Source organism: Mustela nivalis (assembly GCF_964662115.1).
Source record: "Mustela nivalis genome assembly, chromosome: 2".
In the NCBI taxonomy this organism is placed as follows: domain Eukaryota; kingdom Metazoa; phylum Chordata; class Mammalia; order Carnivora; family Mustelidae; genus Mustela; species Mustela nivalis.
In genome coordinates this window covers 78217402-78243234 of record NC_139021.1, presented here as the reverse complement: position 1 = coordinate 78243234, position 25833 = coordinate 78217402, and the positions used below count along the sequence as shown (strand labels likewise).

At 38.4% G+C, this 25833-nt stretch overlaps 1 protein-coding gene across 13 annotated transcripts in view; it reads left to right on the top strand.

The window, feature by feature from the left end:
- Positions 1 to 25833, top strand: part of CHD7 (chromodomain helicase DNA binding protein 7) — a 186911-nt gene that overhangs the window by 114483 nt on the left and 46595 nt on the right. For all 13 annotated transcript variants that reach the window (XM_082719361.1, XM_082719359.1, XM_082719360.1 and 10 more), the window contains 6 exons: positions 2235 to 2376; positions 7339 to 7476; positions 8507 to 8572; positions 14579 to 14634; positions 21450 to 21564; positions 24830 to 24913. In XM_082719361.1, coding sequence (XP_082575487.1) covers positions 2235 to 2376; positions 7339 to 7476; positions 8507 to 8572; positions 14579 to 14634; positions 21450 to 21564; positions 24830 to 24913 — 601 coding nt within the window. The remainder of the gene's footprint in view (positions 1 to 2234; positions 2377 to 7338; positions 7477 to 8506; positions 8573 to 14578; positions 14635 to 21449; positions 21565 to 24829; positions 24914 to 25833) is intronic.

Genomic DNA, 25833 nt, shown 5'->3' with positions numbered 1-25833 from the left:
TTTCCGTAATCAGATCTGGGGTGAGTGCTTCCCTTGGCTACAAGCTTTTTCTTCCGAAGCATTTGGAGAGGTCTTGTCTGACTTTTAACAGCCTTGAAGGTTCCACATAGTTCATTCATGGGAAGGGCAGATGGAAAATCATTAGCACTTCTCTCCTTCGGCAAATTGATATTTCATCAAACCTGGGCTCTGGTGGCTCTAAGACAGTAAGCCTTTTTACTCCTATAGGATAGTTCACACAGGGTGCAGTAACCCCACTAAATTAAATTGTGTACTTCGTTCTGGTGCGGAGAGGTCACCGTGAAAAGCACCGGCTGCCGACTTACTTTACCTGGCAGTGGTTCAACTCTGTGACAGGCCTACCTCTGATTTAAACAAATTTGAGAAATATGTAAAGTTTTGGAAGCAGTTTTGCACTGATTTGATAAAAGAAACCACAAAACACTGCAGCGCAGGTGTTGAGAATGTTTGAAAGCTGATTGAGGGAAGCAGATGGCTTTAGTCAGTGGCATCCAGCCAAAAGAGCAGGTGCTGGTCATGTGACCGCTGGTTACCAGGGTAATCTGATTGCTCTTGGCGTGCAGATGAAAGGAAAGGGGCCCAGCGTTCAGCTGTAGTATTGTATAATTTGTGGCAGTTAGAGCGGAAATAAATGCTGGAAATGGAGCCTCATGGTAGGGGAGACTTCTGTCCGTGTGTAGCGTAAACACTAGGACAGTCGGATGAGGAACTGTTGTATGGATTTTTTTTTTAATTTAAAAAATATTATTATTTCCATGAATCTTTTGGGGACTTCAAGTTTTTCAGACACTGCCTTTAAAAAAATTTTTTTTTAATAAAAAAAACTCTTTAAATCTAACTGCCCTTTGCTGTAATCTTGAATTCTTGTAAGTTACTTCCCTATGTGGCTATTTACCTTGCTACAATGTTCACAAAATAAAAACAAGCTCTGAGTATTTAGAAAGAACTAGTTTAGGATTACCAAATATTTTATTTGCTCATGATAGAAATTTTAGGTGAGTGATGGATACTTTATTATACTAACATACTTCTGAAATATTTTACGTGTTATGTTTTATTGAAATAAAAGCGATAGCGATGTCTTGGTGTCCTTTGTAGTAACTGAGGCTGAAAAAAATGCTGTTTAATGCATTCTGTCAGCATACTTTTCTGGAATTTATAAACTTCAATAAATAAACTTTTTAAAGGCTTTTGAAATACATCTTTTTTTCAAGTTTCTTAGAATTTTAGGTTTTCCAGAAATAATAAATGTAATCATTACCAAGGTTAGATGAATTTAAATGTTGGATAACATGATAATGTTAGAAAACCTTGGGGCTTGTTTGGAAATTGGAATGGAAGATACCATTAAATGTACATTCTAAAAGAATGTCAAATGAAGGTTCTAAAGGTAACGGTAAAGTTAAATTAAAAAAAAATTTTTTTCTTAGAGTTCATTCATGTCTTTTGACTTATGTAACATTCAAATCCTATTAACGTTTGACAGAAACATAGTATGGAACATGCACTTTAATTATTGGGGTCGCCTTGCTATATTTTTGTATTTCAGAGACCTAGCTTTTGAAGGAGAAGCTATTGTGACTGCGTCAAAAATGCCTAGCACCAAAACAAAGATTATTTTAAATGAAGAAGACAGCAATAAGTAAAATTATGTAGTACAGGAAATTGCCATATATTTTGTTATATTTTAAAAGGCTGTCATTGGATAATAATATAGCTGGATGACATAATAGAGGACACCTAGTAGTGTTGGTTATGAAAAGGACTTAAATAGGAGTATTTAAAACTCTCTGCAAGAGACACAAAGAAATGATCATTATAGTGTCGTTTCCTGAGACATTAAAAAAAAAATCATTCTGTACCTTAAAAACTTAATAGCAAAACTACTTCTTGATCTGATTTTTCATTATGCCTTGGTGTATTGGCAGGGATTTTGCATTGTCTAGAAGAACAAATGTATTCCGGGTGGTATTAGGAGTTTTTGCATGAAATTTCTTTTTAATTAGGTCAGATATTTGCCAGAGGTCATCATTGTGGGGTTTTGCTGTAAAAACTTACTTGAGAGTGCCGTTTAACTGTAAATGGCCAATGTGCATCGATTTATCAGTTGTCATTGATACTTTCGGGATATTAATGCGGGAAATATAAGGCATGGGGACATGTGGAAAACCTCATTAAAAAGTGAACACTAAGTGATCCACTTTGAATTCTAGTAATAAGAAACCTGATTCAGAAGCAAGTGCTTTGAAGAAAAAGGTCAACAAGGGAAAAACAGAAGGTTCTGAAAATTCAGACTTAGACAAAACGCCCCCACCATCTCCTCCTCCTGAAGAAGATGAGGACCCAGGTGTTCAGGTAATACCATCATTCTGATCCCGAGCCTTGGTTATTTAGCATGGGTAACTTTAGCTGCGTATCAAGTACACTAGACCTCCCCTGTCTTTGTTATAGAGCTGCTTTAAAGGTGGCTTTATTGTTGTCTGGAACACATTGTTGATATATTGGTTTGTGTAAAGCTGCTTTCACATTTCTCATTTTCTCTGATGTTCGGTTGCTTGTCAATTCTTTTATTTTGCAGAATTAAAAAAACCAACATGTAATCTGTAGCTTGTCTTAAGATTTCTGACATTTGAAGGCCAGAGTTGAGCTTTATAGTCATATAATAAGTTTCTGTGAACAAGTTTGTGACTTTCTGGATGGCAGCGGTGCAGAACTTTTCAGTATTAGATTCTCCTGACTCTTGGAGAATTTTGTAGGAAGCAGTCGAAAAACTGAGATAAACATTAGGAATTTAGATTCTTACCTGTAAAGCACACTGCCTTCACTGATTGGACTACAAGGTAAGAGGCCCTTCCACGTGACTGTTAAAAATTATTTCCTTGTTACGTTCTCTGGAAGCATGCCAGTATGTTCCACTGGGATGGCTAAGAATGTCACTTCAGTGATTGACATCTAAGTTATCAAGGAGCAGTTACTGAGGAGCCCTGCTCAAATCAGAAGTCTGCCCCTAACAGCCTGCTTGCCTTTTTCTGAGAATTTGGTCCACTCAAAGTACTTGCTATCTGTACTATCTACCAAGTCGCTTAAAAGTTAGAAAAGAAAAAATATGCCATTTGCAGCTCTCTCCTAAAGAATTTCAGAAAGTTAGGGTTTTGTTTTGTTTGTTTAAGAGATTTTATTTTTGAGTAATCTTTGCACCCAATGTGAGGCTCAAACCCACAATCCTGAGATCACGAGTCACGTGCTCTACTGGCTGAGCCAGCCAGGGCACCCCGTTTGTTTGTTTTTTAGTAGAACTCCCTGAGGTCTAAAATGTCACGGAATGGCTTAAACTAAGAGGGCCCAAAAAGGAGAGGAAAGATAGAGTACGTGTGAATTAATGTGGTTTGGTTTGATTCTTTAACTAACTTGTGATGCCTCTGGCCGTTTGGGTAAATTTTGTAATTTCCTTTTACACATCACTGAAGAGATAGGAAAGGTAAGTGGATGTCTTTTTTAATTGCTTAGGGACTTTTAAACTAAAGTATTTGGATGGTTTTAAATTTTATTTTAATGCGCAAGTCTGTTTTTTCCTGCATCATGTTTGCTTCAACTAGGGCCTTTATGGCAGTAGTATTTGGACAACATTAAACAGATTTATTCATACAAGTCAAGAAAATTCTATTGTTTCCTCACAAATAACGCTGCTGTTTCTTAAAAGTGTTTGTATTTATAGAGACACAGTTGGACTTTATGAAATACTCATTTTTTCCTTCTGCGTTTCAGTTCTAGAAAAAGGCCAGTCTGTTCAAATGAACATCAGTGCATCCTTTCTAATTGGCTAGTGCATAACTGTTGCAGGTTCAGTAGCTCATATAAACAACCACACAGGGTTTGAAGGCAGGTCTTCTTCTGTCTCCTGACACAGGAAGTGATGCTGTCTGCTGTTTGTTGTTTCTTCCTGTATCCTATGCATAAAGGGCTAACAGTTCTTGGTTTCTGTGATTGGTTTAAACTAGTAAATGCCATATAATGTAAACTGAAAATTGTATCTCAAAGTACTATTGCAGAGAGATATTGAAAGCATGTGTAAGTCTTCTCTTTGGTGTAGCCATGTTAATTATATGCAACTTTTCTAAAGCAATCCAAGTTTAACAAGTTGACCTATTGTTTTAGTGTCAGTTCAGAAGTTTTGAGTTATGGTTAATTTAATTTAATTGTATTTTATTTTTTTAGATTTTAATTTATTTGAGAGAGAGAATGAGGAGGGCATCCAAGTTGATATGAGGACAAACTTCCACAAGTAAAACAGTTATGTCCACCAATCATAAATTTCTACTCAAGAAAACAAAAAGCTTCCTATTTTATTGTACTGTAACATTTCTTCAGTAGTGATATTTAGTGTAAAGGGGATTTGTCTTAGGCTCCCTGTAAGCTGTTCAGTTACTTAGGCTGGACGAAGTACTGTGACATGACCCCAACCAGGGCAGCCTGATAAAACATCACAGGTGCATCACTGGTAGCACATTCCTCCTTAGGTTAAGGACGACAAGAGGAAAATATAGATCAGTCCATTTCAATTTAGTTAAATGGATATATTAGATGAAATACAGATATTATGCTGAATTTTATAAAATTGAAATATTGTTCCTCTTAACAGCCTTTTATATCTGAAAGAAATGGACAGTTGAGAAGTAAGGGGAGGTTAAATGGGCACAGGAGCAGGAGTTAGGAAGAGAGATCAGCTTTGTGAAGAGAGAAGGGAAGCTGTGTGCAGGGTAGTCTGACCTTGTAGCCTTAGTGCTTTCTGATTTTTTATTTTTTTGGAAAGGCGGAGCTAGTTAATGATGACTTTAAACCTACTGATTTCATTTGGCATTCGTATGTACCGTGCACTCTTCTAAATGTTTTCAGTGAATTCTGTTATGTAATCTAATTGCTTTATGTGATCTTCAAGTATACTTATGACATAGTTAACTATCATTAACCCCATTCTGCAGACCAGGAAACTGAGGTCCACAAAAGACATGTCCAAGGTCACATAGTGAGAATCTGGGCTAATTCAGACACTCAGCACTCATTTTGATGGCCCACAAGTTTAAACTGCCTTGGTGGTGTGGGGAAGGGTCACAGATGGCAGAACCCCTGCTGATTTTTGCGGGGAGTGGGGGGAGGTTCCCCCCTCCCCAACCTGGAATTGGGTCCAGGCGGGGCTGACAAGAAGGTTCAGTGGAGGACCTCCGGTTTATGTTACTACTGCTGCTGGTCTAAGCTGCTAGGAAGTCTGTTACTAAGAGGTTATCCCACAAACCTTGAGTCAGAAAGGTGCTTTGCCCCTCTACAGTCACAACTGTGTTAGGACTAAGTGCTCATAGTCTCCAACAACTCATTTGATGGTCATATATCGAGTTGGCACTGTGAACTGCCTCACATTCCCTCTTGAGAGCAGAGAGAGCAGAAACATTAAAAACACAAAACAAAACAAAAACAAAAAAAAAACTGTCTTACCCTTTGAGGCAAGGTACTGACTTGGTCCTGACTTGAGCCACGAATGTCTTGCTTGTTCCTCCTCTGCTCTGCATGGTGGGGTGACTTGCCTTTCTGCCTAACTGACCAACTTTGCAATTCATGAGTCTCTTTAAAAAGTTTTATTTTGGGGTTGCCTGGGTGGCTCAGTGGGTTAAAGCCTCTGCCTTCAGCTCAGGTCATGATCCCAGGATCCTGGGATCGAGCTCCGCATTGGGCTCTCTGCTTAGCAGGCAGCCTGCTTCCTTCTTTCTCTCTGCCTGCTTGTGATCCTGTCTGTCAAATAAATAAATAAATAAATAAATCTTTAAAAAATTTTTTTAAATTTTTTAAAAAGTTTTATTTTGTAGTTCTTAGTAAAAGGTTCACTAGTGTTACTTTTCTCAGTATTTTTATTCATTCTGTGTGCTTCCTAAACTCCTCTACAAGCTATAATCTTACACTTACCAGTGATTTAAACTTACATATGTCATTTTATAGTTACGTTAGCTTTTATCAAATACCCATATTAATGAAAAGTTATTCCTCCCCATTTTTCATTAACTCACAAAACTAATTCTTCATCAGGAAGGTCTAACAATACAGAATTATTTTGAACAAAAAGTATAAAACTCCTCCTGCTCCATTCACTTCACTCCCTAGAATTCATAGCTGCTAATAATTTATGTGTCTTTTCAGATTTTTTTTGTGTGATTGAAAACGTAAACATATACGTTCATTTTTTTTTAAAGGAAATGTGCACTGAGTCATAGAGAAGTACACAAAACATTCAGTGTCCTTGTCTTGAGTTTATGTATTGATGAGCCACACAAAGAGATCTTATATAGAATTATAAGCTACTTCTTATTATGTGACTTTCTTTTCTTTTTATTTTACAATTTATCCTGCAGCTATTCTGAAGATCTAAAAGTTTGGGTCTAAAAAACAATTGCGGTATCTTGCAGCTATTCTGAAGATATGTTACGTACCTGACTAGAAGCGTCATTGCTAGGTCAAAGGGTGGGCATGTTTTAAATTTTGATAGCCATGGCCACACTATCCTGCTGAGGTGGAGTGGGTTCTTTTGACCATGGGGTGGCAGGGGACCTATTTTGCCAATAATCTTACTAATACCTATTAGCAATAGGTAATAGTAATAACTATTACCAGGATTTCACATTTTCATCAGTGTGGTTAAAAAAAAAAATTTTAACCAAAAAAAGTAAAATTACTTTTCATAGTCATTCATTATCACTTCTGCCATTTAGTCCTTCATCTTTTCAAAAATTTTCAGACTGTTGCTAAAATTAAAATGCAGACCTTTTTTTTAAATGGCCCTCTGAAGTACTATTTCAGTATTTATGTGGAACTTTATAATTTGCAGGTTATCTTCTAATACCTTTACTTTTGCAGACCTTTTATTAGAGGAAAAATTTTAAAACATACAGAAATAGAATAGTAAAAGGAATTCCTATGTAGCTGTCATCCGGCTTCTGTACTGTTTTCACTTCTGAGCGATCTGCCACCCAAGTAAAGAATCAGTTATGTGGTTGCTTATAGTCTCCAGCTGAAGGTCTGGTAGCTGGAAGCAGCCCAGCCTCGCCCAGTCCTCGGTGGCTGACTCCAGACTTCCCCCATCTCTGTCATGTTCATTGCCACTCTGGTTTCTTAGGCAACGTACAAGCTTAAATTCATCAGCTTTTCTTCAAGATTAATTAAAAAAAAAATGTACATGTGTATCGTACCATCTGAAAAGTTATCAAGAACGTCAGTGATGGCTTTTTAAACCTGCTCCGTTGGGTTTGTTTGTTTGTTTGTTTGTTTCTGTTTTAGAAGAGACGTTCCAGCAGGCAGGTGAAGAGAAAGCGATACACGGAAGATTTGGAGTTCAAGATTTCCGACGAGGAGGTAGATGATGCGGACGCTGCTGGGAGAGACTCCCCCTCCAACACCTCGCAGTCGGAGCAGCAGGTCAGCGGCCCTCCCTTGTGGTTCTCACGTGCCTTGAGAAGGTGGACCGGAGAGCTCCTAGCTGGAAACCTGGGATTTGAGCCGGAGAACATTCAGCTACTGTTGGCTGACGTGCTGTGGGGCCGTGCTTGTGCAGCAGTATCTTTTAGAAAGCTCTGCTTGCTGAAACTTATTTATATAAGCCTATGATATGTAATTTGACACAGTTTTGGAGAATTAATGGTCTGTGCTGAGGAAGAGTCAGAGTTAGGATGCAAGGAGGGTGAATTTACCTCTGAAGAATTCAGGGCTGCATCTTCTGGGACTTTAATAAACCACTCAAGCTTGTCTCCTGCTGTTAGGCACCGTCGGAACCCCTTTATGAAATTACTGCCTTGTAGTGCCCAGCAGGGCATACTTTATTTTCTGTGCAATGTAAATGATGGATGAAATAGTTTGTATCAAATATGGGTAGTAACGTAGGATTGATTATTGTAAAGATCTTTTATTTTTTTTAAATGCCCTTTTGTTACCATTACTGTACTTTAGTTAACAAACTGGTAACCCGTTGCAAAGTATATTAAATGCAGTTCTTTACTTTATTTGGTAATTTGTGCTATGTTAAGTTGTTATATAACGTTTTATGTGACCAACATAGATAAAAGCTGCCTACAATAACAAAATGATGACTCTATTTACCCCATGGGTATAGATGAGGATAAGTTATATTTTTGACTGCTGTCATGCGGAGATTATTTTCTCTTGGCAGCTGGAGTTTCTGAATGTTCTCTGGCTTTAGGGACCCATGCTAGTCCACGTAATTAAACCACATAATCATGAAGTAAAAAACACAGATCTTCTTTTTGCCTATCTGGAGAGTGAGGGTCTTGTTCTTTTCAGTCATATTTCCCACTGGCGACTTTGAACCCAGTGGTGTATAAAGGGCAAGAATTTAAAGGGGATAGATGTGCGAAGGGAATGGTTTCTTTTTCTGTAGCATGGAATGGAAGACTTCCATTTGGACCGATTGATTTTGTTTTGTTTTGTTTAGGAATCTGTCGATGCAGAAGGTCCAGTGGTAGAAAAAATCATGAGTAGTCGTTCAATAAAAAAACAGGTAAGCACCATTTGGAGTGATCCAAACCTATGGTGTACGTCTTGACTCTTAAATTGTTTTTTGCTTTACAATCTCCTTTAAAAAGTTCACTAATGTACAACAACCACTATTGTACAATAACACTTTTGGTGATATTTCTAATTCTGTTTGATTTACTAGCCAAATATAAAACTTAGGGGATATTTAGCCCCAAATGAAATGGAAATTTCAGTCAGTGCTTTATTATACCATTTAGAGTAAACAAGAGACTCAGATGTCACCAAAGAACTATATTGGGCTTTTAGAGGCTTAGTCTGCCTTTTTCAAAAATATTCATAAAAATCATAGACATGAATTTACCCCTCATCTCCCTTAGGAACGTTTCCTGCCTGCCCCTGACGCCCCCAAGATGGAGGTTTATCATTTTAGTGAGCAGGTGTTTTCTCATACTTTTCGTAACATTCTTCATATCCAGTTAAAATACTCACTGATATCTTTTATTTTTCAGTGCAAAGGTGAGACACAAAACCGCTTCCAGTGTAATTTTTTTTTTTTTTTTAAGATTCCTTTTTTTAAAAAAAGTAATCTCTACACCCAGCATCGGGCTTGAACTCACAACCCCAAGATCAAGAGTTGCATGCTCTTACTGATTGAGCCAGCCAGGTGCCCCTTCAGTGTAGTTTTAAAAGATAATATGACTTTCTTCAATATGATTTCTTCAAAATTAGTCAAAATTTATGTTGGTCTTGCAAAGACGAGTCTGGTAACTTTGTCAATGAGGAACACATATCCTCAGTGACAAAGTAGTCCAGTAACACTGCATTTTCTTCCCTGATCGAGATTCCCCCTTTCATCCCAACCATCTCTCTCTTGCCCAGTTGGAGGAAATGCTTTATTTTGTTTGAAGAATTACATAGTCATCGAGATACATCTCTATATTCTGGCATACAATTTACGGTGTCCTGAGAAAATGATATCCTTTACATATAGGGCGTCTGTCTTTCAGCTTGAATCATTGTCAAATGCAATTCTTTCTTTCGTATTTGCTTTCCAGGTTGGTGGGAAATCAGCCTTTCTCTCTCTCTCTCTCTCTTTTTTTTTTTAAATGTAAGATGTATACAAAGTGTAACTTCCCATTGAGGGAGAGGAGGCATGGAGGAATCCGTGAGAAGAGACACAGGCTTATCAAATAGGGAACCTTTGCTTTTCAAATGCTACTATCTGGAGACCCTTGAAAATGGTATTAGACCAGCAGGGCATTTCTCTTTACCTTTGTTGCAGTACTGTTTGCTTTTCTATTGTGTTATTCAGAGTGTGGATTTTTATCAGAATATGCAACTCTAGTTCACATGAAAATAATCAAGAATGACATATCAAGATATTTTCAAATTGAGTGTAGGGGATAGCAGGGGTATAATGGAGTGGCTTTCTGTTGACTCTTGGAACATGACGACTTCCTCTCTGATGGATTAAATGATGAAATTTCAACTAAATTTCCCACCTGTTCAAGCAGAAATGAGTGCTGTTTAACTCATTAGAAAGGTTGTGTTTTTGTCCTGCTAATGACTCTGGAACCGATAATTTGCGAATTGTAGATATGTAGTAAAATTTAAATCCTTGACATGCTTCAAAGAACAGTCCCCTTCACAGAATTGAAGTGACTTGTTGGAGTGAACAGCCTGTGGTTTGGTGGGATGTAGGGCTTCTCACCTAGTTGATGGTGCTTCAGCAGACATGCTTGGCAGGTTTGGGGGTGGACGTTGTAATTAGCTCTATTATTCAGAGCTACCTAGAGTGCGGGTTATGTAGGACATTGCTTTTTCTTTCTGCTTTGCGCACTTTAAAACTCATTTTCTTTTCTTATGACCCTTGAGAGGTAGGTATACTTGGTTAGGAAATAGGTATTATTACCATTTACGGACAACCGGGGTGGTTTTCTCATAGGAGGTGAAAAATCACTTGATTTTTATAGGAGGGTAGAGTGTTTGTTGAGTAGGTACGAATTTTCGGATGGCGAAGATGAATGGAGAAATTGCCCCGGAAGGGGAGGGGAGCCTTGAGGTGTGGTTTAAAGTACGGATGAGATGTAGAGCCCACTGACACATCTTGCTTGTATGTGACTGGTATTTCATAAAGTGTGATAAGAACCGTCCGAACGTTGTAAACATGAGCAGGTACCAACTTTTTCGACTGGTCGTGTTCTTGAAATAGGTACTTCAGTTATCAGCTTTATTAACATTGGAGGAAAGTGTGGCAAATAGAAACAAAAGGAAATTTGAGATTTTCCTGTGGCTTCTAGCTATGCCTGCTGGTCTGCATCCTCTTACCATGAATAATTGAAGAAGTAGCTGTGAGAAGAGGAGTTTATCTCCCCCTGGCAGGGCTACAGAAACTCGCCGGGAGCTCTCCGAGCATACCCTCCATGGTGCTGACACATAGTGGGGACTCAGATGGTGGTTTTCCACGTCCGTTGACCTCATCGTTGTAGCCTGAGAATCATTTCCCGTTGTGAGGGAGTCATGTAGACGCAGAGCTCATCTGGCAGGGCCTCCACGATTCAGCGTCTCGTGCTGACTAGGGACGGCTCAGTCCCGTGTGTCATTCTAAACTCACATTCTTGTGCGTGAGATCCAGCGGAAGGGATGTCGCTAATTCTTGTACTTGAATTTTATGGTGCATTTAAGAATGGACTTTTGGATTGTACAACGTTTTAATTCTTTCGTTTTCCACATTTAGCCCATCATGTAGCCCTTTCTGCTTGGAGCCATCCGTCCTTGGGGAATGATGATTCGAATCCTTTTTGTATCGGAAGGCCAAAAATAGTTTTAAAAGTGAATTCTGATTCTATTTCGTGGAATTCTTTGTTTCTTTAAGCTATCCCATATGTTTTCTTAAGAGTAATTTAAAATTCCAGGGTATTTGTTTTAATCCTCTTCAGCTGAACCCACTAATAACAACAACAAATAGTATGTAAAGCAGGCAAAACGCTTCATCGCATTTATTATGTCCTCTTTTCTCCGTAAGTGAACTATGATTTGCTATCTCTGGTAGAGTAGAATAGGTTGGGTCCGGAGGAGGAAATGGTTTGTACCTTTGCTTTATTGATATATCAAGGTGTTCTCTCTTTCTGTTGTAAATTATGCAACAGCATTTTCCCTTTTGGCACTATAGTTTAGCTGCAAATGCTTAGGAAAGGTCATTCATTATTTTAGGCTGCAGGATTATCATTTACGTAGATTGCTGTTGTAGAATCCAGGTGGCCAAAGGTGTCGATTTAATACCTGGTCAAGGTTTCTGGTTCCTGTGAACGATGGGAACAAGTATAGCTTAATATATTTGTAACTTCAAATTTCATAGGAATAATAAGGATTTTCATAGACTAGCTTTGGAGTCTAATGAGATATACACATTTTTGTTAAATGTTCCATTGAACACATAAAATTACTTTAGAGAGCTCTCAAAGGTGTGGTTTAAAGGTGCGTGCATGCGTGTCCAGAAGTAGTGCTATGAGTCAGTTATTCATTGGTTATGCCCATTACAGAATGGTGTCTGAAAGTTGGACATGGGGACATGTAGTTGTTGGGGCTGTTTTCAACTATCACCAGAGGCTAAACTCCGAGGGCTTATGAATTCACAGACTTTTGTTAATTGTTTTGCTATTAATAAAGGAGAAGAGGTCAGCAGGAGCGTATTTATGGGAAACAAAAGGTACAAAACAGCTCTGCTTACAGCTCTAGGGGCAAGAAGGTGATCCAGTATGGGCGGGCACTTAATCAAAGAGCAAGCTTATAATTTGGGACATCCAGAAGAAATAGGCCCTGGTAGAATTTTACACCAGCTCCCGGTGCTACTGCAGAACTCCTTGGAACCTAATTGCTGCTCCTCAGACAGTTCTAGACCTTCTTATTAGGTATTCCCGCGGCAGGTTCCTAGAGGAATAGCTGATCATGACAAGAAAATGGGTATTGATGAAAGCCTGGGACGGACAGCTGATGGCTTTGAGTCAGAGCTTTCTGGCAACAGGATTTGGACAGAAGGAAAACTATCCCTCTGGTTCCAGAGTTGTTCCTGTGTACCTTGGTGCCCACTTAGAAATTAATGGGCCAGTGAGACTATTTATAATGCAATGAGAAAGACAGTATAGGAGGAAGGATTGGGAAGAAGGAAATCAGGAAATAATAGACCTAGAAATGATAAGCCTTGTGTTTTTGTTTTGTTGTTTATTTTGTTATTGTTTTATTACTTCAAAGATAGCATAATTTTGAAACACCCTTTCTGAATTGAAAGAAATATAGTCAGCATCAAAAGAGTAAAAATGGTAGAACAGATGTTTGAATTCCATTCTAGGACTGAATTTCATGATAATGCAGTGACAGGTGCTAAAGGATCTAGGCTCATGCTGGCTTTCCCTTTACCCTGGTTGTCTTCTGATTTGTCTTGGCCTTTCTACTGGAATAGCCAGTTGTGTGCAGAGATAATACATTTCAAATGACTGCTGAAATGTGTGAGTAGAAGAGGGAACATTGGGGCTCGAAAAAAGTAAAGTGGGGGCTGGATGGATTGTCACTTGAATTGACTAGAACTTATTTCTGAATTGATTGCAGATCAACCTGCAATCAATTGATTGCAGATTGCTGTTCTTGAGGGTATCTGACAAACATTTCTTTTCCTATTTTGGACATCCAAACATTTGGGGTATTGATGGTGTTCTCTATATGTTGGTTAAAAAGCTGTTTATGGTTATGATCATTGATAGGTGTTAGGTTTGAACCAGTTATGAATGGGCTTTGACTACACACTTGAGTATCCTGTCTTCTCATTGCTGATCTCTACGCAGGTGGAAGAAACAGTGTAAACTTTAGGTTTAACTGATACAAGTGAGGGTTTTAAAAAAAAGTTGAAGTTCACAATCTTTGAAAGCAGCTTGGAGATTAGGGATTGAGGGAAACTGTAGGCTCTTGGAGCAGAGCCTGTGCCTGCTCGTCATCCAGTCTAGAAGTCTTTGCTCCTTTGTTTGTCCTCTGCCATGTTCCTGCTTGCCTTAATTTTCTCCGCAGCATCTCTGAGGCAAGTGTGACCCTCCAGGCAGGTTTGGGTGCACTTGTAAGAGTGTAAAAGCAAGCCCTAACCCTCTGTAAGTGGTGTTTACATTTTCATCCCTGATTTATCTGATCCAACGTTCCAGGAGAAAATTACATATTATGACTTGTTTAACAGCCTAAAACCAGAAGGGTAAAAAATATTGAAAGAGATACTTAAAATATCATTTGAGCAGTATCTCCTGCATACACAGCAGTAGGTGGGATCAAGGGAGATGGTGTAGATAATCTTACCATTGAACTCTTGATTCGGCTGATGCGTATCACGATTTTAACCTTACCTAAATGTAGTAGTTGGAGTGTTAATTTTATTTGGCTGCTATGTGTGTGAGACATCTTGTCTGAGAGATTTTAATTGTACCATTGAGTAAAACTAAAACTGTGAATTGTGATGCACTGATATTACAGCAGAAGAACAAGGTTTAGTTTTATATGGTTTCTTGTTTAGAGTTATTAACTATATGGAGGAATAAATGTCTTTTAAATATTTTAAAACATTACAAAACCCACAATGTAAAGTTGCCACGAGGCAGCCAAAAATAATACATATGGCATTCAGGAGAGCAGTTGCTAATTGGCTGCTGCCTGAGAAAATGGTACACTTGGCGTCTACTTAACACTGTGGGTTTGGCAGAGAGCCAGGTTTGGGGTCAGGTTGTTGTGAATGAAGCTGCATGTGGTTAGGGAGGAGTTAAAATGATTCATGTCGTAGGAGCTGTAGCCCATCGAGTAGCAGCATGGGCCTAAGTGCATGAGTCCTCATCTCCCTGGCCGCCTTCAGCTCGCACCGCACTCATCCTCACAAGAACGGCCCGTGCTGCCTTGGTCTTGCCTGTTTTGTGTTCCTTTGGGAGTAGTAAATCATTACTTTTGGATTATTCTGATAGTTGGTTTTAAGCATGTGCCTGAAAATTATCTTTTGTTGCAGAAGGACTCTGGAGAGGAGGTAGAAGTTGAGGAATTCTATGTGAAATACAAAAACTTGTAAGTAAACTCTGACTTTTTTTCCTTTTAATCGGGATTCCCAATTAAGTTCCAAATAAGGATTTAAAAAGTAATTGGAAAAATGAAGCAGGAAGTGGGAATTGGGAAATATTGGTATGGTTTATTTAGTGCTTTGGAGGCCATTGCTTACTAACTCTTTTGTCTTTGAAATTTCATGAATTTAATTTTTCTGGAAAATGTGTGATTGGTATAAAAGTTGACTAGCTTACATGTATAACCAAGAAATTCTTTTCAGAAGGGATAAAACCTCCTACAATAAGAGAAAAGTGAGTCAAGTAATATTTGCGTGTCCTCTGAGAGTGACTCTTCCTCCTCTGCCAGGCACTTGAGATGAGATATCTATTGTCAGGGGAGGGCTCTAGAAAATCATGACATCATTCACGTTTTGAAATGCATTCAGCTGTGATTTTGTTTGTCTCTTTTTGTTTAGTAAATCCGAATGCATAACTTTTTAGGAAACTGAATTAAGAACACAGTGGGTTGTTGTTGTTTACTGTAGACTGAAGACCAGACTCATTTTGAAAAGGCAGTGTGGTTATGGGGATCAGTAGTCATCTGGCTGAAGAAGTTTGCGGCCTTTTTCTAGTCTAAGCAACCATCGCAGAACAAGGACAGAAGTCTTCATGGATGATGTAAAAATTAAACCTCAAGTACCGTATTAATAGATTCTAGAATTTAAAGAGAGGCTTCTGGGAGTTGCTGTCAAAACGGCCTAAGAAAATTTACCCCACTGTTAGAATGTGAAAGCATCGGGCCCATGGTTTCTGTTACCCTCCTTTGTGGCAACCGGCACTGTGTTAATAAGCTAATAGAGTTGTGCACTTCTGAGCAGGACCCCTCCCCAAGTGAAAAGATGCAGAAGTCTCTTGCCAGTGTCATTGGGGGAGTGCAGTGACATACAGAATACAGCAATAAAAAAAATGCTTGGTCTGTATTAGACGGGTGTTGTCATCATTTTGTACTTAGAGCAAGATGAGTGTGCGCGTGTAGAGATGATACATATGACGGGATTTCCTGCAGGGTCATTTGAGGGAGGTGTCAGGATCGGTGAGGAGATAACTACGTTAGCCAGAGTGAGTTCTCCGGTAGACTTATCAAAGCAGACACAGAGCAGAGAAGTTTAAGTATTGATTCCCACAAAGTGGCACCACCAGTAGGCATCCATGTAGGACAGCTTGTAGAAGCAGAGCTTCAGGGGCTTGACTGGTTCGTGACTAGGTACCGCTGCCAGGCCAGGGGAGGCCTGCCATCGATTGTCGTTCATGGGAGATGATGCACATGAAGTTCTGAGAAAGAGCTTTTCTGTCTGATAGTATTGAGTTCTAAGGGAAATTAAAATTTCCATAAAATTAACAGTTTCCATTGACCTTTTATTTTTGACATAATTTCAGATTTACAAAAAAAATTGCAAAATGGGATAAAGAATTCCTATTTTCCTTTTTGTAATTAAAAAAGTATCTTCTGGAAAGATATTTTTGAGACTCTTAAATGTGCTAATGGTTGCTAAGTGGTGATTTACTAATTCTATCACCCATTCTAAATGTATTAGTTGGGTTCCTGCTGTAAGGGAGAATTTGACCTAAATTTGCTTCTTTGTAGCTCTGTAGACTTGCAGAGTCTTATTTTATTCAGTGGGCCATCATTATTATCATATCATTATTTATGATAAAACTATTTGCTCACATTATTTCAAGTTTGACCAGCGGGAACCCCTTCAGGCTGGGTCCTATTTCCCTTTGCCTTGTCCCCATCCTTCTTTGAGCACTTCCTTGCTCTCTGGCACCAGAGGATATTCCAGACTCATGTTGTAATTTACTTCTTTAAGTCCTGGAATAGGTAATTTCTCCAAAAGCCTTGGTTGTTTCTACTGGAGAATGGCATTTAGAAACCACAATCCGAGTCCTGGGTGTGCTCATTACTGCAGGGGAGTCAGTGCTCCTGGGGCCTCTCCGTGGAGAGGGCTAGGTGGGCCCCCTGCACATGTCCATGTGTGTGCGTGCACATGTATGCAATACAGGTTACATGTACACACATATGTTTGTTACACATACACACGTAACTTCTGTGTACCTACGTGTCTACTTACCTAACAGTGGTGAAAATCAATGCCTTTATAGCAATAGTTTTGGTTTTACATATTATTTTAAAGATTAATTTGACAGAGACATAGCGAGAGAGGGGATACAAGCATGGGGGCGGTGGGAGAAGGAGAAACAGGCCTCCTGTCAAGCAGGGAGCCCGATGCGGGGCCCGAATCCAGGACCCTGGGATCATGACCTGAGCCAAAGGCAGACACTTAACAGCTGGGCCACCCAGGCACCCAATTTTGGTTTTATTTCAGAAGCATGACAGGGTTCATTGAGTCCTTTCACCTTCCAATAGTAATGACTCCCTTCTTCAACCAGGAGACACCTGGCTCTTATTATCTCTACTGTCTTTGTTTATTTGTCAGTTCTAGAATATATAGAAAGTGTTTTCTAATTTATTAGGTCATATTTTTTGTGAAAAAGAAGGCTACCAGGTATAAAGTTCATTCAGTGTTTAGAATTTTTTGTGCTTAGCCAAAGGGTTTTTAGAAGCTAAATACTTGGTTCAGAATTTCCTTGGGTTAATTCTTCCCCTCCCCTTGCGCCCCTTTCAGGGTGACTGTGTTATTTATTTGATACTCAGTTTGGTCTTTAGTTTCTATCTGTATCTGTATTCCATTTTAGCACCCCATCATTCTTTTTCTTTTCTTTTTTTTTTTTTTTCAAGATTTTATATGTTTATTTGAGAATGAGAGAGAGAGCACAAGCAGGGGGTAGGCCAGAGTTTGGAAACGGACAGGCAGACTCTCCGCTGAGCAGGAAGCCAGACACAGGGGTCAATTCTAAGACCGTGAGATCATGACCTGAGCCAAAATCAAAAATAGACTCTTAACCTGACTGAGCCACCCAGGTGCCTCAACTACCCACCATTCTTGTTGATCTTACTTATTTTCTTTATTTCAAGGTCACAAATTACTCACATAGTTCAAAAGTCAGAACTTCTACATAAGGGTACTCGAAGACACATCCTTTTCTCTTCCCCTCAACCCCTCAATCCCTACTTATCATTTCATTAATCCCAGATTTAGCCTTTCTGTACTTTTGGGCATGAACATGCAGATAATGTGTGTGTGTATGTGTGTGTGTGTGTGTAAATATTTATACATAAAAATATTTTATACATATAAAATATTATTTTCCCCCTTTTCCTTACATACAAAAATAGCAATGATCAGTAGATATTTGCACTTGGCTTTTTAATAATACTATATTTTGGAAGTTACTCAATATTGATTCATAAGGTCTTCTTCATTCTTTGTTACTGCTGTGTAATACTCCGTGGCATGGCTGTATCATCGCTCATCCAGCCAGTCTCCTGTGTGTGTGGGCGTGTAAATGGCTTCCGATGTTTTATAGCTACAGACAGTGCTATAGCATATATTCTCATGCCTGTATATTATCAGATTGTTGGAGGCACAGTTTGAGGATGAATTCCTAGGAGTGGGGTTGCTGTATTCAGAGGAGAAAATATATGTAGTTCTGTTAGGTATTGCCACATTCCCTTTCATAAGAGTATGGCCCTCTGCATTCCTACTGACGATGTAAGAGACCACCTCTCTGCCTACAACCTATCCAGCGTAGTGTGGTGGTTTCACTTTTTGAGAGAAATTGTATTTCGCTTTTGATTTTCTTTTTTAAATTTATGAATGAGAATATCTTTTTGTAAGTTTTATGACCATTTTTGTATTTTCTTTAATCAGTTGCATGTTCATGTCTTCTGCCCACTTTTCTGTTGTGCTTTCGTCCTTATTCTGTGTTCTATGTTGCAACTGTGATTTCCCAGTTTCAGTGGTCCTTTGACTTTTTGTTTTTATTGCACTGTAAATTAATTTTTTTGTAGTTACATTTATTAATCTTTTCTCTTATTGGATATTGCTCTTGAGCCATAGCTAGAAAGCTTTTCCCTACCACCAGCTTAAAGAGGAATTTGCTGTGTTTTCCTCTGGTATCTGCATGTTCTCGTTTTCTGTATATAGGGGCTTAAACATCCACTTGGTGTTTATTTTGGGTATGGTATAAAGTATAATAATTCTTGTTCCAATTTTATACTTTCCCAAATATTGTTGTTCTAACACCATTATTGAAAAGTCCATCTTTGTCCTGGTGGTTTGAGATGTAACCCTTATCATGTGCTAAATTTACATATTTATTTGGAAACATATTTGTACCTCTTTTTTTTTTTTTAAGAGAGTGAGCAGGGGCAGGGCAGAGGGAGAGAGAGAATCTCAAGCAAGCACTGCACTGGGCTTGATCTCATAATCCTGAGATCCTGACCTGGGCTGAAATCAAGAATCGGGTGCTCCACCCAGGAGCCCTGTACCATATTTTAATCCTTTGGTCTGCCTGTCTGTTCCTGAGCCAGTAGCACACTGTTTTACTCATAAAGGCTTAAATTTTATTTTAATATCTGGTTATGTAGTTTCCCCTAAAAACTCTTCCTTTTTAGTATTTTCTTGGATGTTCTTGCATGTTTATTTTTATATATAAGTTAGTATTAACTTGTCTAGCACCATAAAAATGCTTGTTTATGGGACGCCTGGGTGGCTCAGTTTTTAAACATCTGCCTTTGACTCATGTCATGATCCCAGAGTCCTGGGATCGAGTCCCACGTCGGGCTCTCTGCTCAGTGGGGAGCCTGCTCCTCCCTCTGCCTGCTCTTTCCGTGCCTGTGCTCTTCCTGTGGCAAATAAATAAATAAAATCTTTTAAAAAAATGCTTGTTTATGCATTTATGGATTTATGGTTTATGACGTTGTGTCATGCCATCTAAAAATAAGGATGTCTTTCTAGTTGGTTCAGCTCTATTTTTGTGTCTTTTAGAAGGGTTTTAAATATTTCCTTATATAAATTTCACACATTTTTTGTTAAGATTTATGACTAAGCATTTAATCTTTGTTGATAACGTAAAAGAGGTTTTCTCTACTGTTGTTTGTGTAAATGGAAGCTATTGATTTCTGTGTGTTAATTTTATATCCTGGTACACTGCTAAATTATTTCATTTTATTATTTGAATTAGTTTTCAAATTGATTCTCTAGGGCTTTCCAGTAATATAATCATACCGTTTGCAAATAGAGATAGTTTTATTTCTTACTTTCCAATTACTTTCCCCCTTGTTGTTTTCTCTTGTCTAATAACATTGGCTAATGCCTCAAATACAATATTGAATAATAGTAGAAGCTGTGGACATCCTTGCCTTGTTTCTGATATTAGTGGAGGAGGCCGTGGCTTTTCTCCATTTAGTAAAACAGAGTCACTATCCAAATATTTCAGCCCAGTTTGCAAGAGGAAGAATGACACTAGAGGCCTGTGCCCACGTTCCAGCCACACTGATGGTGCTGGAAAGGCATGTGTACCTCAGCAGACACACATTGTTGACTTGCACCTGTGCCTTTTTCTATCCAAGAAGGAGATTAGACTCAGTTATTTTTAAAATACTTGTTTCTTGATAATATGCAGAAACAGTATTGCGTATTACTTACTGGAAATTAGGAAAATACTTGAAAGTAGAAAAGAAAATACTTGCAATCTTACCACCCAGAAAATATCATTATCAACATATTGTTGCATTTTCATCTAGTCTCTTTTCTCTGTGTGCGTGTGTGTACAGGTTTTATATCGACTCCTAGCCTATCAAGGCATACGTATTTAACGTCCTTATCTCCCTCAGTCAATTGTACAAGGACTAAATCAGTCCTACCTTTTGCATATTAGACTTTACATAAATATAAATGATACGATACTTAATATTGTAAGCCTTTCCCATGTCATTAATCATTTTTGACAGATTTTAGAATGGCCGTGTAACTTCTAAGAGTAGTAGTACCTTGATTTTGAAATAGGTGCATATTCAGGCACCTCATTTCTTTTCAATGTCCTCACCAGAAAGAGAGATAAGAGATAGTCCAGGCTATCTGGGGCGGGGAGAAAATGATGGTACAAAAGAATATTGAAATAGCAAACCAAAGAATGTCAAAGCTACCATAAAATATTGACTATATACCTTTGAGTCTCGGAGAAGTAAGAGGGAGGGTGAGAGTGTTCGAGATAGGGTTAGAGAGAACACCTGTGCTTGGAGCGGGCCGTGGGAGTCTGAGGAGGAGAGCCTTGCCCTGTGTGAGGACCAGGTAGACAGTAGAGAGCGACAAAATCACAGCGTTCCAAGAGACGGCATTTCACAGCTCCCGGAAGAGTGAGGCTGGGCGGGCAGAAAATGCCCAGGGGCTGGTGGGGCATGGGTGTTCAGACAGGGGGTGAGGGTTTTCGTCCTTTGGATTGCTCTGGAAGGACTAAGTTATGTTTACCTTTGCTGTTTTAAATCAGAATTCTCTTAACTTGATAAAAACCTTTTATTTCTCAATTAATGATAAAAGGCTCAAAATGTAAATTCATAATTAAGGCCACCCTGTAGTGCTAATTGTTTTGTATTGAAGTGTAATCCATTCACTTATGAAAACAGCTTTTGTTAGTAGGTCCTTTTCTTTTTTTAATGGGAGATAAATAAGAGAGCTGGAGCTCAGGACGGAAGACAGATTTCAGGCACAATTATTGATTTTTTTCTTATTCTCAAACATGAATAATTGTATTGAGTGTTGATCAGCAGCCTCTATTAGTAGGTAAACTGCTTATTTCATTAATTATTTAGTTGATTTGGGGGGAATAACAAGGTTATTTTCTACATGTTTCAAGTATATTATTTTATTCTTTTAGCTCTTATCTTCATTGTCAATGGGCATCTGTAGAAGATCTGGAAAAAGATAAGAGAATTCAGCAAAAGATCAAACGATTTAAGGCAAAGCAGGGCCAGAACAAATTCCTTTCAGAGGTATGAAATACCCAGCTAATTTTCTTAAGTAGTAACCTTATTAAAATGTTCTGAATTTTGAGTTTTAGGTTAAGCAAATTACTAAGAAATACTAGTTTCCCTCATTTGGTGCTGTTACTTGCATATTGGTAACTGGTTATTGCTAAAAAAAAATTGGTAAACAGGAAATTTCTCATTCTTCCTGTTGCTTAGTCTAGAAGATACTGGTCCCTATGATATTATGTGGAAATATGATGGTATCATTAAAATCTTGTAATGAAAGTCCAGTTAGCCGATGATGATAAAAGCTGTTAAAAGTTCTATTAAGACTTAGTGAGGTATAAAGACTCTACAGTAACTATTAAATACAGTTTCTAGAATATAAGTTACTTCTGTTAAGGAAAGTATGTGGCCGATTTCTTCTGTTCAGGTTAATGCCTGATTACAGACTTTACCAAACTTATTCTTACAAATGATGTGCTATGGTATAGAAATTGGTGTTGTGTCTTTGCCTGTCTCGCTTTATCCTAAGTTATTGATGATGAAAACGTAACCATACCTAGGGCAGGGAAGAAAATCTGCATTTTTTTGAAAGAAGTGTTATGATCCCCTTCAGCCCACTCGATTGCATTAAAAAATGCTTTTGCAGACTACTTACTGGGGTCTCTGGACTTTTGCTCACCAGTTTGGTTTCACTTACAGCCTCAGGAAGATAAAAGAGAAACCTTCTCACTGAAAGATTAAACTTGCTGATTTATTAGTTTTCCTCTCCATAAAGGAGTTAACAGAATGTAAACTGTAAAGAAGTGTGAAATTTGATGCAAAATAATACCTGTTTAACAACCTACTTCACACCCCCTCCCCTTTTTGGACATGGAGGGGTGAGGACGGAAGAGTGTTCAGTATTTTTATGTCATAAAATCCTTATAATCTGAGGTGAGAAGTCTGTGTTCTCCTGGAATCTGATTTCCGTGCTCCCAACAGGCAGATTGTAAAGTTTGTATTAGATGTGTGATTAGGTGGTGGTGGTTTTATTGGGCATATGTCTCATCACCACCTTTCCTGATCTGAGTGTTCAGCTTCTTTGCAGTGCAGTAATTAACACTGAGGGGAATGGCGTCATCACATGTGACTCACCTCTTGGAGAATATCTAAGTGTTTTTTTTTTGTTTTGTTTTGTTTTTTTTTTGGGAAGGGCAGTTCCTAAGAAATATCATAAAGTCCCCTATTTTTGTGCCCTTCTTGATGATTAAATGTTGGTGACATTGGGCAAGTTGAAATCATCGGCTTTCTTTTAGAAAGAGACATATGTTCTGTTGACTTTTTTTCTATGGATCAGTGTAGGGATAAGGAAAGAGTGTAGTAGTAGCTGTCTCCCCCATCCCCGGCCCAAACCCCATCCCTAAGTCCTGGTTCTGTTTATGAAATTTGTTTGGACTCTGCTGGTGTCAGTTGCAATTTAGGGATTTGTACCTAGCCCTACCTATGTAGCTTTATCTATTTGGGTCTCCCTATGTGAATAACCTGTACCACAACTGAAATACATTATCTTGAGTGGTAACTTGGCAACTAGAAATCTTAATTTTTGTCCCAAGTGGAAGTAGCATAAACTCCAGTCTGAAAAAGTGATCTGAGGGCAAGCCCAAAAGTATAGCAACTCCCTTCCTCTCTTTCTCGTTTACAGACAGACACACATACGCACACACATGCGCAGACACACACATACAACAGGCACACATGCACGCACACGCGCACACACACACACACACACACACACACACACCCTGTTCCATATACAGTCCTGGCTTCAGGTGTCCCATGGTTCTGCTACTTTGGCATTTTTAATTATGACGGCTTTTGCATTCTTTGTTTCAGCTTAGGCACCCTTGTAAGTCCGCTGCCACTGAAATCTGTGTTTAAATTGGAAATTGCATCTCATGCACGATGATGCAGGTTACTCACTAGCAGGTTGGAAGTGTTCAGGAATAAGGTGAAGGATTTTAATTCATCAATGAAAGCTGCTGTTTAAGAACAAGGTGTCTTAAAAGGAGCTTTTATCATCAAAACCTAGTTTATGGAAAGTTTTCAGTGTTCATGCTGTATATGAATAATGCATACATGTTGTGTGCCTGAACCTAAAAGCTTTTGACAAAGCCAGTGCATTAGTACATTAACATTTTAAATGAACTGAATTTTTTGCCTTACTAATCAACGCTGTGTAAGGGCCCGAGGCATTTGAAACACATTTTTGTATTCCTAATTCTTTTTTTCATAATTCAGAGTTCAAAGGACCCAAACCAGATGTTTTAAATGGACACAGTAGCCCAGAGAATGTTTGCTATCCTTGAGCCGACTGTGACCAAACAGCTTATCTTTTCAACCTATAATTTAGAGGATATGAACAGTGTCTAAGTGACTTCTAATATGTCTTGCAGAAGCCTTTTAATTGCAGTTATGGTACTGATGAATATGTCTTCTGTTTTCTGACTGGCCTGACTCTGACTTCTTTAAAGTATGGCATAGTCTGTAATTTCTCTTTGAGCCATATTCTGTTACTTTATTATTTTATAGGCGATAACTTGCAAGCAAGTTAGTATTACTATACTTTTATAAAGATTGTTAATGCGTTGGCTAAATAACCCAATTATTTAAGCCTCATTTCTTTAGCCTTAATATTTTTAGCCAGATGCTCTATTTTCAAATAAATCATTAGAATGCTTAGATTAATGATAAGACTATATTCAAATGAGGTACTAATATTGATAGGCAAAGATGACCAGACCCACTAAACTGTTCACACTAAAATAGGAAATTCACTGGTTTCAGTGTTCTTAGCTTTGGAATAGCATTCTGTAAATGATGCTAGAAGGCCTCAGACAACTCCAGCAGTTCAGAGACTCCAATCGCACTTACTGTGCATGGCTCCGAGTCTTTATTGCAAGCATAGTTTCGAGAATGCTAAATGCAGTGCATGCCATAAGCCTTTTGGATTGCTCATTAGTGAATTGTAATTTCACACTTCATTTAAAATATTCTTAAACATTCTCTCACAGTAAAAAGGTTTCACACAGTAATTAAAAGACCCAGTTAACAAAGTCTGAGAAGTCTGATTTCCTCATGGGGAATGATTTTGCTAAATTGTAGCATTTCAATTAATATAATAGAATTTGCCAAATATCAGTTTTATTTTGCTGTGACCCAAAATATTATTGTCTGGTGAAAAGTGAAATAACGTTTACTCTCAGGAATTAAATAAACATTTTAACTTTTTTGTCCTTTGGTGCAGATTGAAGATGAGCTTTTTAATCCAGATTATGTGGAGGTTGACCGGATAATGGACTTTGCACGTAGCACAGATGAGCGGGGAGAGGTAACAGAAGATCATTTGTATTAGGGGGCAGTGACTCAGACGGCTTATGTGTGTTTACAGAGAGTGATTATAGAATCCTAGATCTCGTCCTGGTCAGAGCCTTGGATCGTGATACAGTTGGTCTAAATTTAACTGAAACTTATTGACTGTTAGTTTTATGACCTAATAATAGTGCTAAATGTGTTCTTTGTTTACTGTGAGAGCTTTTAAAAGAAATCAGTTTTCAATATGAACCAAATACATCGGCATTTTACATGATTTCAGAATGTGATCAATAAAGAAGAATTCAGTACGGGTTAGTATAAACCCAGAATGAAGCTCAGATTTCCCATACATAATTAAGAGTGCTGTAAGATGTAGCAGAATGGAATTTAATGTTACTTAACATTGTACATCCTTAGTGAAGCTGATGAACCTCATTTAATGTACTGCACAGAGGACAACGTAAAATAATTCTCTTTATGAGATCTTGGCATTTCTCATGTTGCTTTGCAAAACTCTGTGAGGTTGTAAGGATGGTTGATTAGGGCGGTAAAAGTGAGGACGAGTCTAGTGCCTGAGCTTACTGTCTCAGTAATGATGTATGCACCACCATGAGTTCTGTCATTCCTGGCTTCTTCAAGTAAAGTTAGTTTTATATAAAATGTTTAGATCTTGCTTATCTAGTGAGAGTCTGCAGTGAGCTTCCTCCCCCCCCCCCCAAACTCTGTGTCATGAAGTCCATGATTTTTTAAGGACCATATCTGTAATGTGATGTTTACTTTTCTAGCTTTACTTGGCCGTACTTAAAAGAAAATTGTTTTATCGCATATTTATGTAGTACAGTGAATGTTTTTAACATCACTACCAGGTCAGAGTACCTTAATCTTGAAGTGAATGCTTGACAACCCAAGTATTTTCTAGAGGAAAGACAAAGGAGA